Source organism: Chelonoidis abingdonii, chromosome 2, assembly GCF_003597395.2.
Source record: "Chelonoidis abingdonii isolate Lonesome George chromosome 2, CheloAbing_2.0, whole genome shotgun sequence".
Classification (NCBI taxonomy): Eukaryota; Metazoa; Chordata; order Testudines; family Testudinidae; genus Chelonoidis; species Chelonoidis abingdonii.
In genome coordinates, this window is record NC_133770.1 from 10,573,826 (window position 1) to 10,589,318 (window position 15,493).

At 46.9% G+C, this 15,493-nt stretch overlaps 1 protein-coding gene across 1 annotated transcript in view; it reads right to left on the reverse strand.

Moving 5' to 3' along the window:
• VIPR1 (vasoactive intestinal peptide receptor 1) overlaps positions 1-15,493 on the reverse strand; it is a 187,073-nt gene that overhangs the window by 114,012 nt on the left and 57,568 nt on the right. The window contains exon 2 of the mRNA XM_032779886.2: positions 15,205-15,301. Coding sequence (XP_032635777.1) covers positions 15,205-15,301 — 97 coding nt within the window. The remainder of the gene's footprint in view (positions 1-15,204; positions 15,302-15,493) is intronic.

The following is a 15,493-nucleotide window of genomic DNA, read 5'->3' on the forward strand; positions in this document are numbered from 1 at the left end:
CTACCCAAGGAACAAAAGTAGTGCTGGGGGGTGGTGGCAGCGATACCAGATCTAAGCTGGTAATTAAGCTTAGAAGTGTCCATGCAGGTCCCCACATCTGTACCCTAAAGTTCAGAGTGGGGAAAGAACCTTGACAGGACCATCTCTAGGAAAACTCGTGCTCCCCTTTAATTTATTACTATTATCACTCATTATTATGTATATAAAAGATTCCGGAATTGTCCCTCTGAAGCCTAGAATGTCTGTTGAGTCAGTGTGACGCAATGGAAACAGCTACAAGCATGGTTGAGAGCTCTTTTTTTTAGAATATCACCAGGTTCAATCATCACTGGGATTTAAGGCCCGTTGCTGTCCAATTTTAGAGCTGTCAGCCATTTTGTCTTTACAAATTACATCTGTGTGGCAGCATGGGGCTTTTAGCTAGAAAAGGCATGTATTTATGCTATGCCAAGAGTCTTAGATCATTGTGATATCAGAGATAACTCAACCAATCACCTATCTTTACTCTCCTGCTAATTTGCATGCAACAATTTAATTGGCTGTATGAAGGAGGTTGCATAGATGGTGGATTACCTGGCCCAGCTGCCACAGTTCACCTGGTTCAATCATCCCTGTGATTCATGGTTTGCTAAAGTCCAATTTTTAAAGTTCTCAGCTATTTTTGGCTTTTTTTACACACACGACTTCAAGACAGCACGAGCTTTCAACTACTAGTTTATCTGTATCACCGTAGCACCTAGGATCCCTACTCACAGACCAGAACCCCACTGTGCTAGGTGCTGTACAAACAAAAAAAAATCTAATTCCTGGCCCAAAAATCTTTTAGATGCCTGCTCCTGCAACATGACAAAATCAGGGTAGGCCAATCCGAAAGAGGGGCTAACTTTAATGTCTTTGAATTTCTTGACAACCGAATCCACTCCAGTCTACCAACTTATAAAATATATTTTTGGGGCCTGGATCACTTGGAGAACTATTAAGTGGTCCAGATTCCAGGTTCCAATATGACACAGGTCAGAAGTGACTGACAGCAGTTGCCATTTTGATGTGGCCTATGTGAAGTGCAGTGGCCTATGTGAAGTGAGTTTGATGGTCACAGTCTAATTCCCAATGGACTATTCGACAGAGCCACCCTCACTGATGGCCCGCTTTTGTTGACAGTCTCAGCAGGCAGGCCAACAGCTGAGGGTTTATGATTTTGTTTGAGCATTGCTGAAGTTTTCAGGCTGAAGCATTCAGTGTGCATCTGACTTGGGATGACCTGTCTTTAATGGAGGAGGTCCCTTGGAGGAGGTCCCTTCAGGCCAAGGGTGAAGCACATTGATAGGGCAGGTATGTGAGGAGCATACTGGACCTGTTCTCGTGATGCAGGACATCGGCCTCAGGGCTATCAATCCACCACCAACCCCTCTCAAAAAAGCTCAGATCTGACCGCTTTGTACACTCGGAGGCCTTATCCAGTTCAGAGGGTGAGAATTCACTTCAGTCTTTACAGGAAGAGAGCTATTAATTATCTCTTATCTTGCTGCAGTATAAACAGAGGGTGATGTATAAACAGACTCCTCACTTAAACTGCATTAACCTTTTTCCCAGTCGGATTTTTAATTTCCATATGTTCGCTGCCTTTTCTCTTGTAAAACACATCTTGATTTCTTCAAAATCTGACAAAGCAGCCCAGGCCCCAAATCTGGCCTTGCAAGCCAACGTCGGTTATACGTACATGGAGCTGGAAACAAAAGTTGCTCTTCAATGAGGTTAAAGTTTGTACGTCCCACATACCAAAAATACATATAACGGGTGAAATGAGTTTGTATGCAGTGATGCCGTACCACCCAGATGAGCTTGCAAATCCTGACTTGGATGCATACATCACAGTGTATTGCCTGAGTGAGTAAGTGCATGGGAGTTTGAAATCTGGGCCACTATTTCCCCTCAGGCTTTAACAGAAGTAGCACCAATCACTTTTCCTATGAAACAACTGCATCTCAAAATATTGGTCTTCATGAAGAAAAATGGAAACCAGTGGTCTGGTCCTGCGAGGTGCTGAGCACCGGCAATTGGATTCTGAACTCACTTAACTCCCGCTGAAGTGAATGGGAGCCAAGTATCCTCACAACCAGGCATTTGGCACCTGGCAGACTCGACACCTAAAAGCTATAAGCAGGGGATGCCGCGGAATCCTGTCAGCGCAGAAAATCACATTCCCCTCGCTCTGGCTATTAGTCTCGAACTTCAGCTAATCTCTGAGCTTTAAATGGTCCCTTCTGTCTTCTTGCTCGCTTCATTCAAACCCAAGTATGTGCTTTCCAGGCCATTAAAGCAATCTCCAAGCTGTGGGCAAGCTTTTTAAGACTCCCATCCCTCTCTCATAAGCTCTGTTTAGGATGTTGTGCCTTGCTGCTCAGCATCGTAGACCAGAGCGCAGCTTGTCTGAATGCACGTTGCGCAGCAGCCTGACAAATTATTTACAACAGATTTCACAGCTCCGTTGCTAATTCTCATGTTGCTTAAGGAATGAATGATTAGAAAGGGAATTGATTAGCAGTAATGAGATAATCAGATTAAGAACACAGTCGACTGACCTAGTCCTGCTTGCTTTGGTTTGTCTCGCTGGTAAATCCCCTCCATTTTTTTAGCACTGCTATTTCAATTAAACCAAGCTGTCTGTAAGCTGCAGTGGAGGAGGGAGGACTCACGTTTTTGGGACTGTTACATAATGAACACAAGTCAGTGAGCAGCGATTCGCTAAAGGCTTTGTGAAGCGCCTCCAGGCATGCCCTTGGGGGCTCCATGTGAAGAGACATTTGCCAGCTCTGTAGGCTCTGAAAGCAAAATGAGGACAACTTTCCTCTTGCTCTACTGTGAGAAAGTGCGTTGCTGCTATGCGTAATGTTATTACTAGTGACACAAGCTGCAGGGTCACGGTTTATGAGGCCAAAAGAGACTATTGTGATTACCTAGTCTGCGCTTCTGTCTAAGCCAGGCCATAGGACTGCTCTTTATCCATTCCTGTTTGAGACAGAGCATGTACCGTCTAGGAAAACATCCAATCTTTATTTTAAAATTGCCAGTGGTGGAGAATCCGCTATACCTTTGGTCAATTGTTGCAGTGGTTAATTGCCCCCCCTGTTAAAAAACTGCACCTTGTTTCCAGTCTGATTTGTTCTAGCTTCGACTTCCAGCCATTGGATTTTGTTATACATTGGTCTGCTAGATCAGAGAGCCCTCTGTTATCAAATTTCTGTTCCCCGTCCAGGTACCATAGACTGTGATCAAATCACCCCTTAACCTTCTCTTTGTTAAGCTAAACACGCTGAGCTCTTAGAGTCACTAGAAAGCATGTTTTCTAACCTTTCAGTCATTATTGGTCATTATTGTGGCTCCTCCCTGAATCATCAACATCCTACTTGAACTGCGGACACCAGAACTAGTCACAGTATTTCAGCAGTGGTTGCCCCAGTGCCAATTACACAGGTAATAAAATCTCCCTGTTCTCCTGTTTCTACATCCAAGGATTGCATGAGCTCTTTTGGCCGCTGTATTGCACTGGGTGCTCATGTTTAGCTGATTATCCACAATCACCACCCGAGTCTTTTTCAGAGGCATTACTTCCCAGGAGAGAGCCACACCCCCATCAACAATGTGAACCATGCTAATATTCTGGGGCATATTAACAGGAAGGTCGTATGTGTGACACGGGAGGTAATTGTCCTGCCCTACTCGTCACTGATGAGGCCTCAGCTGGAGCACTGCTTCCAGCTCTGGGTCTCACACTTTAAGAAAGATGCAGACAAACTGGAGAAAGTCCAGAGAGAGCAACAAAAATGATCAACAGTTTAGAAAACTTGACTTATTGGGAAAATGGATATTTTTGAGAAAAGAAGACTGAGAGGGGACCTAATAACAGTCTTCACATATGCTAAGCATGGTTATGAAGAGAGAACGGTGATCAATTGTCTCCATGTCTTTAAAAGGAGTACAAAGAGGATCTGGGGAATTATAGACTAGTCAGCCTACCTTCAATACCTAGATTTTATTGAGCATGTGCATAGTCATCTAGCCAAGCGATGGCATCGTCAGTGGTGTGATGCAGTTCCTCTAGGCCACCGCTGAACCGAGTCAGCAGGCATTCAACATGCATCGTCTCTGTTGCACCACAGCTTCACAAAGGTCTGTCCCAAAGGCCCCAGCGATACTGTTTGGCTGCAGAGAGACCTTTCCCGGTCCCGAACCTGTTCAGCAGGGACCACTGGTGACGGGACAGGTCAAAACCAGGCAGGCAGATTGCAGGGTCAGTGATGAGGGACTGGTTGGGGATTATAACAGATATATACTCCTCTTGCCAGAGTGTTTCCACCCTAACATCCTGGCATGGAGGATGAGACCATAATGGGCAACGAGACGACAAACGCGCAGCTGGTGGTTCAAAAAGGTCATTGCGCAGTGGCAGGCTCGAGTTGGTGCATAGTTTCTCCAGTAACTTGCCAGTGGCAACCTCTCATCTGATCTGAGGAGCAGCAATATTGCTCAGAACTGGGAGACATGGGAGTGGGGTCGGACACAAGGTGCCAGAGAGGATACACATGGCGGCATGTAACTGCGTATCCACCGGTTTGGTGTGTGACGATCGACTGCAAACTGGTGCGCAGGACTCTGCCACCAAATACGAGGTGGCAAGAGCTGACGTCCACAAAGTTGGAGCACGGGCACCCAATGATGAACCTGCCAGTTTGTTAAGAGGATTGTTGCATGTCTTACCTTTAGCCTAGAAAGATACCCAGAAAGATACTGACAATTAAACAATCAGTTTGTAAGCATGTAGAGGATAATAGGGTAATAAGGAACAGCCTGCACTGATTTGTGAAGAACAAATCATGCCAAACCTACCTAATTTCCTTCTTTGATGGGTTACTGGCCTAGTGGATGGGGGAAGCAGCAGATGTGATATATCTTGATTTTAGTAATGCTTTTGACACAATACCACAAACTAATGAAATGTGGTCTACACAGAATTACTATAAAGTTAGGTGCACAACTGCCTGAAAGACCATACTCAAAGAGCATGCTGTCAGACTGCAAGGGCTTAGCTAGTGGAGTCCCTTAGGAGTCAGTCCTGGGTCCAGTATTATTCAATAGTTTCATTAAAGACTTGAATAATAGAGTGGATGGAGAGTATGCTTATAACCTTTGCAGATGACACCAGCCTGGGAGGGGCTGCAAGCACTTTGGAGGACAGGATTAGAATTCAAAATGACCTCAACAAACCGGAGAATTGGGCTGAAATCAACAAGATGAAATTCAACAAAGCTAAGTGCTAAGTACTTCACTTAGGAAGGAAAAATCAAATGCAAAAAAAACACAAAATGGGGAATAACTAGCCAGGTGGTGTACTGCTGAAAAGGATCTGGGGGTTATAGTGGATCACAAATTGAATACAAGTCACCAATGTGATGCAACTGCTAAAAATGTGAATATCATTCTGGGACGCATCAACAGAAGTGTCATGTGTAAGACATGGGAGGTAACTGTTCCACTCTACTCAGCATTTCTGAGACCTGAGCTGAAGAACTGTGTCCAGTTCTGGGTGCCTCACTTTACAAAAGCTGGGGCCAAATTGGAAAGAGTCCAGAGGAACGTTACAACAACGAAAAAAGGTTTAGAACACCTGACCGATGAGGAAAAGTTGAAAAAAACAACAACTGGGCATGTTTAGTCTTGAGAAAAAGAGACTGAAGACACAGTCTTCAAATATGTTAAGGGCTGTTAATAGAAGGACAAGGATCAATTGTTTTTCATGTCCACTGATGGTAGGACAAGTAATGGTTTTATTCTGCAGCAAAGGAGATTTAGGTTAAATATTAGGAAAAACTCTCTCACTATAAGGGAACAGGGTTCCAAAGGAGCTTGTGGAAGCCCCGTCATTGGAGATTTTTAAGAACAGGCTGGACAAACATCTGTCAGGGATGGTCCAGGTTAGTCGGTGCTGCCTCAGCTCAGAGGGCTGGAATGGTGACTTCTCGGGGTCTCTCCCAGCCCTACATTTCTATGACTCTATGATACATACAATTGAAGGGTGGCGGGAGGGGGAGGAGAAATCAGTATGCGGCCAGCTTTCACTCTCAAGCTCCTAAAGGAATTTCTAAAGTGATGAAAAGTGACTTTTAAGTGATGCCTCAGGAAATTGAGCTGCAAAGTTTAAAAGGATACTGTCAAAGACTTAGTAGGAAATCTCTCTTCATAACAAGAGTCAATGTAGGATATATTAACATATGGAGTACTTTCCATCCCCCAGGGTAGATGAACATTTTGGTTTGTATTAAACAGCAGCAGCCACATTGAATATTATTATTTGCCTTGATAAAAAACAAACTGAAGCATTTCCTAGAGAAAAGGACAGTAGGACAACTTCCCCTTAATTAGCTTTTGCGCAGTGAAGCTCTGAAGGCACAGGTGTCACAGAAGCTGGGAATGGGCAACAGGTGATGGATTACTTGATGGTTACCTGTCCCTCTGGGGCACCTGGTACTGGCCACTGTCAGAAGATAGGATACTGGGCTGCATGGACCTTTGGTCTGACCCAGTACGGCCATTCTTATACGTTCTTATGTAGCACACAAAGCAGTGGCAGGCCACCCCCTGTGGGTCAAGTGCACTGCTGCATTTGCATCTCTTGGTTTCCCATGCATCATCAGAACCTAACACCCGAGCGCCGTAGTGGCACACGGACCACTTTCTGCAGCCTGAGACTGACCTATAAATAAATTAGCAGGATTAAAATGTGTCTGTGTGGCACATTAAGGCAATAGCAGGCGGGTGACTCATGCTGCATGCAGCAGTAATACCCAGAGCTCAGCTGGATGGTTATCAATAGCCTATAGATCTTGTCTGTTGCATCACAATCAGGCCTCCCATGTAATAGTAACTTTGAAGGAGCAAAATTCTGCTCGAGGGAGGAAAACCACCTTTGAGATTACAAAGAAGAAAGGCTTTATCGCCAGATAGCTAGGTGGAACCCATGTTCAGTGGAATCCAATAGCATTTCCTCCGTGGATAAGAGACAGCAGGAGCCATGCCAAAACCCATTTCCTAATGTACTGATATCCAACAAAGAGCCTTTTAAATGACATGGAAAAAAAAGAGCCAGAAAACATCAGCGACTTGAACTGGTTCAGAGCACCCATTGGTTCTTAACTAGCCGGTATGGGCTGCAGGTGCTCAGTGCTGCATCAGAAGAAAATAATAAAGGTACAGACACTATGGCGCCTTAAGGCCTCTTTATACAGCTCTGGAAGTGTAATGGGGGCATAGCGTGGGTTATACCTGTGTGCCCACCTTTACTCTGCTAGAATCACAGAATATTAGAGTTGGAAGAGACCTCAGGAGGTCATCCAGTCCAATCCCCTGCTCAAACTAAGACCAACACAAACTAAATCATCCCAGCCAGGGCTTTGTCAAGCTGGGCCTTAAAAACCTCTAAAGATGGAGATTCCACCACCTCCCTAGGTAATCCATCCCAGTGCTTCACCACCCTCCTAGTGAAATAATGTTTCCCAATATCCAACCTAGACCTCCCCTACTGCAGCTGAGCTCCTTGTTTGTCACCAGCTACCACTGAGAACAGTCTAGATCCATCCTCTTTGGAACCCCCTTCAGGGAGTTGAAGGCTGCTATCAAATCTCTCCTCACTCTTCTATTCTACAGACTAAACAAGCCCAGTTCCCTCAGCCTCTCCTTGTAAGTCATGTGCCCCAGCCCTCTAGTCATTTTCATGAGGTGCAGTAACCTTGCTGTTAAAGCGAATCAGGTTCAAAGGAGAGATTATGCATGCAGCCTGCTATCAAGGCATTTCCCCACTTTATGAAGTCTCCCATGCTACACTGACTGGTTCTCTCTGGGACCTGGAGGACAACAAGCTTTATGGTTTTAATGTCACTGCACATCGAGCACCTCTGAAAATCAGGGCAGTGGTGTCTGCAAAAATAAAGGCATCTCATATGAGATACAAATGTCCAGTGAACTGAATTTAAAGAATCCTTAAAAAAATAAAAAATGAAAAATTTACAGGTCTTTAGCCAAAAAGGGTTTCCTGCCATGGTAAATGTTTGGCTAGTTTGGATTCTTTTCCTTATCTGAGTTATCCAAACTCCTTGGGGATTGTAAAACTGAGCTGGAGTATTTGTGACACTTGGTTTTACACATTTCCCAGGGCTGCCTCAAAAATGCCCCCTTGTGCCACTTGCACTAGTGTTCTGCAATCTGCACTGGGCTGTGCCTGGCCAGTTTTGTACATCAGTGGTCAGTGCATAATATGTAGTGAAAGAGGCACTGGGGCTCAAGCAATTTTTTTTACTTTCATAACTGATGCGGCAAACCCAGAGGTGCCGGGACTATGAACTGCCAAGCCCAGAGGTGCCAGGGCTCAGCCCTGGCAACAAATTAAGCACTGTCAGTGGTTTCCTAGCATGAGTGGTGGGATGTCCTCTCTTCCAGTCATTTGTACTCAGTGGAGTTATGAAGCAAAACTATAAATTACATTGTGGACATTCTTCTGGACCCAAAGGGCTGGAAATATCATCTAACAAAAACCAAGGAAAGCTTATTTTCTGGAATGCAGCAAAATCCATGGGAAGGTGCTATTTCTGCAGTTCCATTCATTTTCAGTGAACATGCAGGTCCAGCATCCCTAGTAACAGAACACAGAGCCGTCACCTCATCATAAGTTCAAATCCACGTTGCTGATGATAGTGAGACGACGTTCCTCGGATGTTGTTGAAGATTGATGAGCTACTTTGCTGCAGCAGTTTGTGCAAACCAAAAAGGAAGACAATTCACGGACAGCATAAAGCGCCATCAAATATATCACCAAACATGCTCAGGTGAATAATTATGTATTATTCATTCAGTATGGTTCGTTCCATTGTTTGCTGGTGGAATAAGGCAGGCCCAGGTTATCCCACCCTCAGCCACTGACTTACACTACTAGACAGGGCTAGTGCAACCATTTAGACAAACTAGGCCGCTGCCTAGGGTGCCTAGTGGTTGGGGGCGCCTAAAAGTCCCCTCAGCCAAGGAGGTGGAGAAGAGGTGAGTTGGGTGGGAGGGGGGGCGCGGGGAGGGCTGCCCGCAGTAAACATGGGGGGGGGCACAACAGGGGAACAGCACTCCTTGTCCCAGCTACATCCACTCGCCTCCTCCGCTGAGCCACACAGCCCAGCTCCTAAAGTCTCCCTCTGCAATCGGTGCCAACAAGCCTGACGGGGAGGAGAATTAGAAGCACGCACCGGCGTGGCTCAGTGGGAGGAGAGTGGAGCCAGAGGTGAGCTGGAATGGGGGAAACCCAGGCAGGGTTGCGCCAGTGGCAAGGGCGCGGAGTCCTCCCCCAGGCAAGGTAGCTGCGTGGCGGGGAAGAGGGGAGGAAGTTCCTCTCCAAAGCAGGGTAGCTTGCCGTGGCGGGGGAGAGGGGGGAAGTCTCCCCAGGCAGGGTTAGCTGCCGTGGCGGGGGAGAGGGGGGAAGTCTCCCCAGGCAGGGTTAGCTGCTGTGGCGGGGGAGAGGGGGGAAGTCTCCCCAGGCAGGGTTAGCTGCTGTGGGGATGAGGGAGAGTCTCCCTGGGTGGGGTTAGCTGCCGTGAGGAGACAGGGGGAGTCTCCCCGGGCAGGGTTAGCTGACATGGGGGGATGGGGTGGAGAGGGGTTAGCTGTCGTGGTGAGGGGAGTAGCTGCTGCGGGGAGCCCCCAGGTGGGGGGCTGAGTTAGCTGCTGTGGGGGGGCGGGGTTAGCTGGGTGGGGGGTGCAAGGTGGAAGTTTAGCCTAGGGTGCAAAAATTCCTTGCACCGGCCCTGCTACTAGACGACAGTACCACAGACTCTAGCTGCTATGCAAGGCAGCCACTGATTCTCACTATTGGGCCACATAATCCTGAGCATCACCACTAGGAGGTACCACTGGCTTTAGACACAATCCCCACCCCGCCAACACACCCTGCCAATGGATATAGATCAAGCGACAACATCCAAAGGCGCCACTAATTTCTGTGACTTGGAGGATCAGGTGGCATTTGCATCAAACTCAGACTTAAGACTTGTTGGGAGACAATTTCTCAGTGATACATTGCATGAACTATATCCACTGCACAGATATCCAACAGCTGCTAAGCTTTTGATCGAATTTAATACCACACTGCCAAGCTCTGCTCCTGTGGAATGTCTATTCCATAGCACTGGACAAATCCTTCTGCCAAGAAGGAACCAATGTCAGGATGATATGTTTGAGATTATGCTGTTATTGAAGAAAAATGCCCATTTTATGGAATGATATGCTGTCTGTATACCCCCCCCCACACACACACAATGGAAAGGAAATTTATAAGTTTATTTTTAGGAGATTTTGTTTTCAATAATTGTTGCTCTTTTCCTTCTCTTCCACTGTGTGCTTATATTATTTAGGTAGTTGACCATCTACGGAGCAGGTGTTTGCTTGGCACTGTTGTAGCCGGCGTTGCAAGGTATTCATGTGCCAGATGCGTTAAAGATTCATATGTATTGGTATTCATATTACATCAGTATTCTATTGTTTAAGAGTGTGATTAAAAGGCTGATTAATTGTGATTCATTTTTTTAATCGTGATTCTTTTTTGAGTTAATCGCGTGAGTTAACTGTGATTAATCGACAGCCCTAATAAATATTTAAGTACTATTTCCATGGCATACTTGTACTTATAAGTACTTCTGTAATGGTGCACTTGGCACTTCTACATAAGTCCTTTTTACATAAGCCTCAGGGTACAATCACAATTAGCTCTGCGTGCCTTTACTGGCTGTGAGACTTGGGATGTGTCTGCACTGCAGTCAGGAGGTGTGACACACCTGAGCTAGCTTGGATCAGTGCCTAGAGGACCAGCAAGTGTAACACAGGACACTTCATAAAGTGGGGAATGTTTTCCTAAGAGGTGCATGAAAAAATCTCTCAGGTATGTCTACCCTTGCTGCAGTCACACCTTCCAACTGCAGTGTAGACATGCCCTAATGGAAACAGATTGGTTCTCTCTGTTTTTAGGGTGGTCTTTCCACTTAGGAATGAGGGACATTGGTGCTCTGCTCTGGTCCATTCTGTACCTGTTCTCCGGAAACCTAGAGGACTTTTGCTGCCAGGACTGACAATTAGGCACCTGCCACGAGCTCTGAAAATACAGGGGCGGGGAATTTGAACAGAAACCCAGCTATCACTTCACTTCTACCAATATAACCCCCCCTCACTCTCCTCAGCATAATGCCTGGCCATCCAGCAGCATATTAATGCAGCACTGATTGCTTCTTAGTGGAAAACTACTTGGACATCTAGAGGTAAGCGGTAGTGATCAATAAAAGTGCCACCACAGGGTGTTCTTGATTAATCATTTGCCACTGGCTTAATCTAACAAGTCAAACAGATTAATCCCCTTTCATCAATATGCTGATAATGGCTCCTCTATCCACTGTTACTTCCAGTTTCCCACTGATCATGTGTGTTTTTAATTCCACTCATTTAATTAGAAAGGATAATAAATTAGTTGTTTAACCACAGCGGATTTTCTTTCTGCCAACAGGATGCAGAGTGTGCAGAAGATAGATAACACACAAACCCACTCATAAATCAATGTTTTCTATTAAAGGTGGCAGGGGGCCTTATTCGCTTTTTGTTCTCCCCTTCCCATGTGCCAGAATCCTGCTAGCTATGGAGCCATCTCGTGACAGGTTTAACAGAGATGTTATGTGCTAGGATTTTTCTGGCAGCTTTGTCTAGTGGAAACAGTAATCATTTTAATATATGGGAATGCTGCTGTACTTAGTGGTTGCTGCTTCAGATCTCTCTCCCCAGCTCGCTCGCTCGCTCTCATACACACATAGCCAGTTTTTCCAGTACTGCTTTCAGTTACATAACTGATGCAATAGCTTAGCACCAACCTAGAAGAGTCGCTTTTCTGCCACCTGTGCTCGCACACTGCACGCTAAATGCTGACACGCACACACACAAGGCTAGACACTTGACAGGGATACATAAGCTGCATGCTTAAATATTCAGTGACACAGGGACAGGGATTAGGATTGTGGGTAGGTGCCCTCGCTCCCAGGCAATAGAGGCATTCTCTTGCTTGCTCAATGACTACAAGTATTTCAGACCAAGTGGAACAGCTTCAACAGGAAAAAATGAGAGCGTTTCCTTGCCCCCACTTCAGAGTAGCCTATAGCCTGCTGTGTAGGGTACTTACCTACAACACAGAACAGTGATTCTCAACCAGGGGTACACGTATCCCTGGGGGTACTCAGAGGTCTTCCAGGGGTACATCAACTCATCTAGAGATTTGCCTACTTTTACAACAAGCTACGTAAAAAGCACTGGCAAAGTCAGTACAAACTAAAATTTCATACAGACAAAGAGTTGTTTATACTGCTCTATATACCACACACTGAAATGTAAGTACAATATTTATATTCCAGTTGATTTACTTTATAATTATATGGTAAAAATGAGAAAGTCAGCAATGTTTCAGTAACAGTGTGGCTGTGAGACTTTTCTATTTTCATGTCTGATTTTGCAAGCAAGTAGTTTCTAAGTGAGGTGAAACCTGGGGTATGCAAGACAAATCAGACTCCTGCAAGGAGTACACTAGTCTGGAAAGGTTGAGAGCCACTAGGAGATCCATCTTCAAATCCCTGCTCTACAGTACAGACTTGAACCAACATCTCTCTACTCCTAGGCTATAATCATGGAGCCAAAGGTGCAGGCGGCATTCCCCCAGCAGAGTTTTGTGAATCTAGCCCTTCATTTCCTTTGCTTTTATTCAAAACACCTGGAACGTTTTGTTCGACCTGACCCAAAATGTTTTTGGATTTTTCAGACCAGCCAGCAAACCAGAAAATCAGTTCCTGGGCCAGCTTTCCTAGCGATCAGGCCTGGCAACATTGCACGTGTATTCACACACACACACAGCTACGGCACACGGAACTCATGCAAACACCCGGCTGCTTCCTAGCCAAAGACACTCCAGACTGCACATGCACTGCGACCTCGGAAGCCGTCCCACTTAGCGAAATCAGCTGAAGTCCCTGCAGAAATATAGATTTGTTTCAAGCCAGTAGTTTAATGTGGCACCATGAAACAACAGAATTCATTTAGACACTTGCTAATAACAATGGACATTAAAGGGGTGCAATGTGATCCATGTACCATGCTCAGTATGGAGCTTACCTAGGTTGTGGCACTGTAATATTAATGAAAATGTAACACCAACAGACCCCGGTTGGCAGGTGGGATTGAACCTGGGACCTCTGAAGCTTAATGCATGAGCCGCTACTGCATGAGTTAAAAGCCACATGGCCCTTAGCTCAGGCTGTAGCAGACTCATTAATCTCTCAGTGGTCTGGGTGCCATTAGAGTGAACAAAACACCACACCCAGGAGGTGCGTGGGTTACAAAAACCTGAGCGGGTGTCAGCAGACTCCAAATCCTTTCCCGAATTCAATGGAGCTACACCAGGGGTGACCTTGGCATTTGTACATGATTATATAAGTAGGAAATCAATGTGCAGAATGCCACATTCTGTCTTTAGCCTAACTCAGGGCAATGCCCAGAGAGCGAGACAGAAAGGGGTTTTCAGTAGGCACAGCAGAGTTTTGGTTGGCAGCCTCAGCAGCAAAGCACAGCGAGCCTGGAGCGTTACCGACACTCTGATGAGTTCATGGGCTCTGACAGACACACAACAGGAGGTGGGAAGCGAATTCCATGCCCCGGACACTCCTTTCCACTCCTCATCCCTCCACAATGATCAGATTGTTCACTGCCATTGTGGGCATGTACATCACTGCTCTTTACGCCTCCTTTCATCAAGAGAACAGGTTCTGTGACTTGAGAGAGGCACTCCAGGAGGGCAAGTTAAACACGCTCGACCGTCTCCTGCTGCTGTAAGGACACTGCTAGAGTACTGGGTGAGGCCAATATAATCAAACTCCACACCACAATGGATTTCACTGTGTGCATAGTTTCTAGGCCAGGCCATAGACGCCGGACTCCGTGGCTGCTCCAGGGCTCTGCACCCACCAGCAGCTCCCTGCCCACCCCAGCTCACCTCCACCTCCACCTGCTCCCCTGAGCACACCGCATGCCCACTCTTCCCCCCTAGCTCCCAGTGCTTGCCACCGCGAAACAGCTGATTCGCACAGCAAGCAGAGGGAGGGGGAGGGGAAGGGGGGGGAATGCGGCGCACTCAGGGAAGAGGTGGGGCCAAGGCAGGGATTTGGAGAAGGAGTCAGAACAGAGACAGGGAGGGGGTGGAGTTGGGGTGGGGACTTTGGGGAAGGGGTTGGAATGGGGGCAGGGCAGGGAAGGGGTGGGGTTGGGGCAGCGGGGCTCCAAGCATCTACTGACGCCAGGGAAAGTTGGTGCCTATGGACCAGGCTGATCTACGCTCAGGTCATGTGTACAGGGCATACAAGAAATTGCATGGCTGCCAGAGGTGACACGTTAACTGCGGATGGTGGGCGGGCACAATTGAAAGGCTCTGGGTGGGCATGTGACTGCTCCACTCATAGCCTCTGCCTCCAGCCCTCGACTCATGTTAGTGGGTGGTCTGCAAAGCAGGCCATGGGAAGCACCAGGACTCTAGCAGCAGGGAAGGAGAAGCAGCCCCATGTCGTGAGACGAGGGGGAGGAACTCAGCCAGCCACCCTGTCGCTTCCTCCCTCCTTGTGCTTCACAGACACATAAGTGCTGCTGCCAGGGGGAGCCGCTGCCTCCTCGCTGCTGGGGGTCCCAGTGCGAAGCAGCCCAAGAAATCTAGGGGGCCATGTGACCCTGTATGCCCCCAATGCGTCACCTCTGACGGCTGCACAGGGGTCACTTGGAATAGCAGTTCTGGCATTCTGTGCACCCTGAGGAGCACAGGAGCTGTTCCCTCCAGCACTAGCCAGAGAGGATACCGAAAAAGGGGAGGACTCATACCCCTGCCTCTCCCCTTCCCCCTGAGGTGGGGCGGGGGTGCAAGATAACAGACACAGCGAATGGCCAAGACTCAGCCCAACATAAACGTGGAAGTTGTGGAGTTGAGTTGAACTCAAGAGTTTTGGGTTTTCCAGCTCCCAGAGAGGAGCAGGATATGTAGTAGGAAGGACTCAGTGAGCAGGTCATTGCCCAGCTCTCTGCATGTGAAGTCTGCAAAGATCCATCCCTTACCTACTGTCTGATTGTCCAGGCTGGAGTCCGCCAGGCATTTCTCACGCTCATGTTCGATCGTCAGCATGATGGTGCACTCAGGAGGTGTGCTTGACACCTACAGAAAGGGCAGAGAGAGAGAGATTGACTGTCAGTAAATTATCAGCCCATCCATTCTCCATGGCACATTTATAGCTAAAGACACTCCCCTGGGCCAAGTAAAAAAGATAAAACAGATTGAACCAAGTGTCTTTTTATGACTGTTTAGAAGAAATAGCTGAGTAACCTAATGGTGGCCAAAGAAATATGA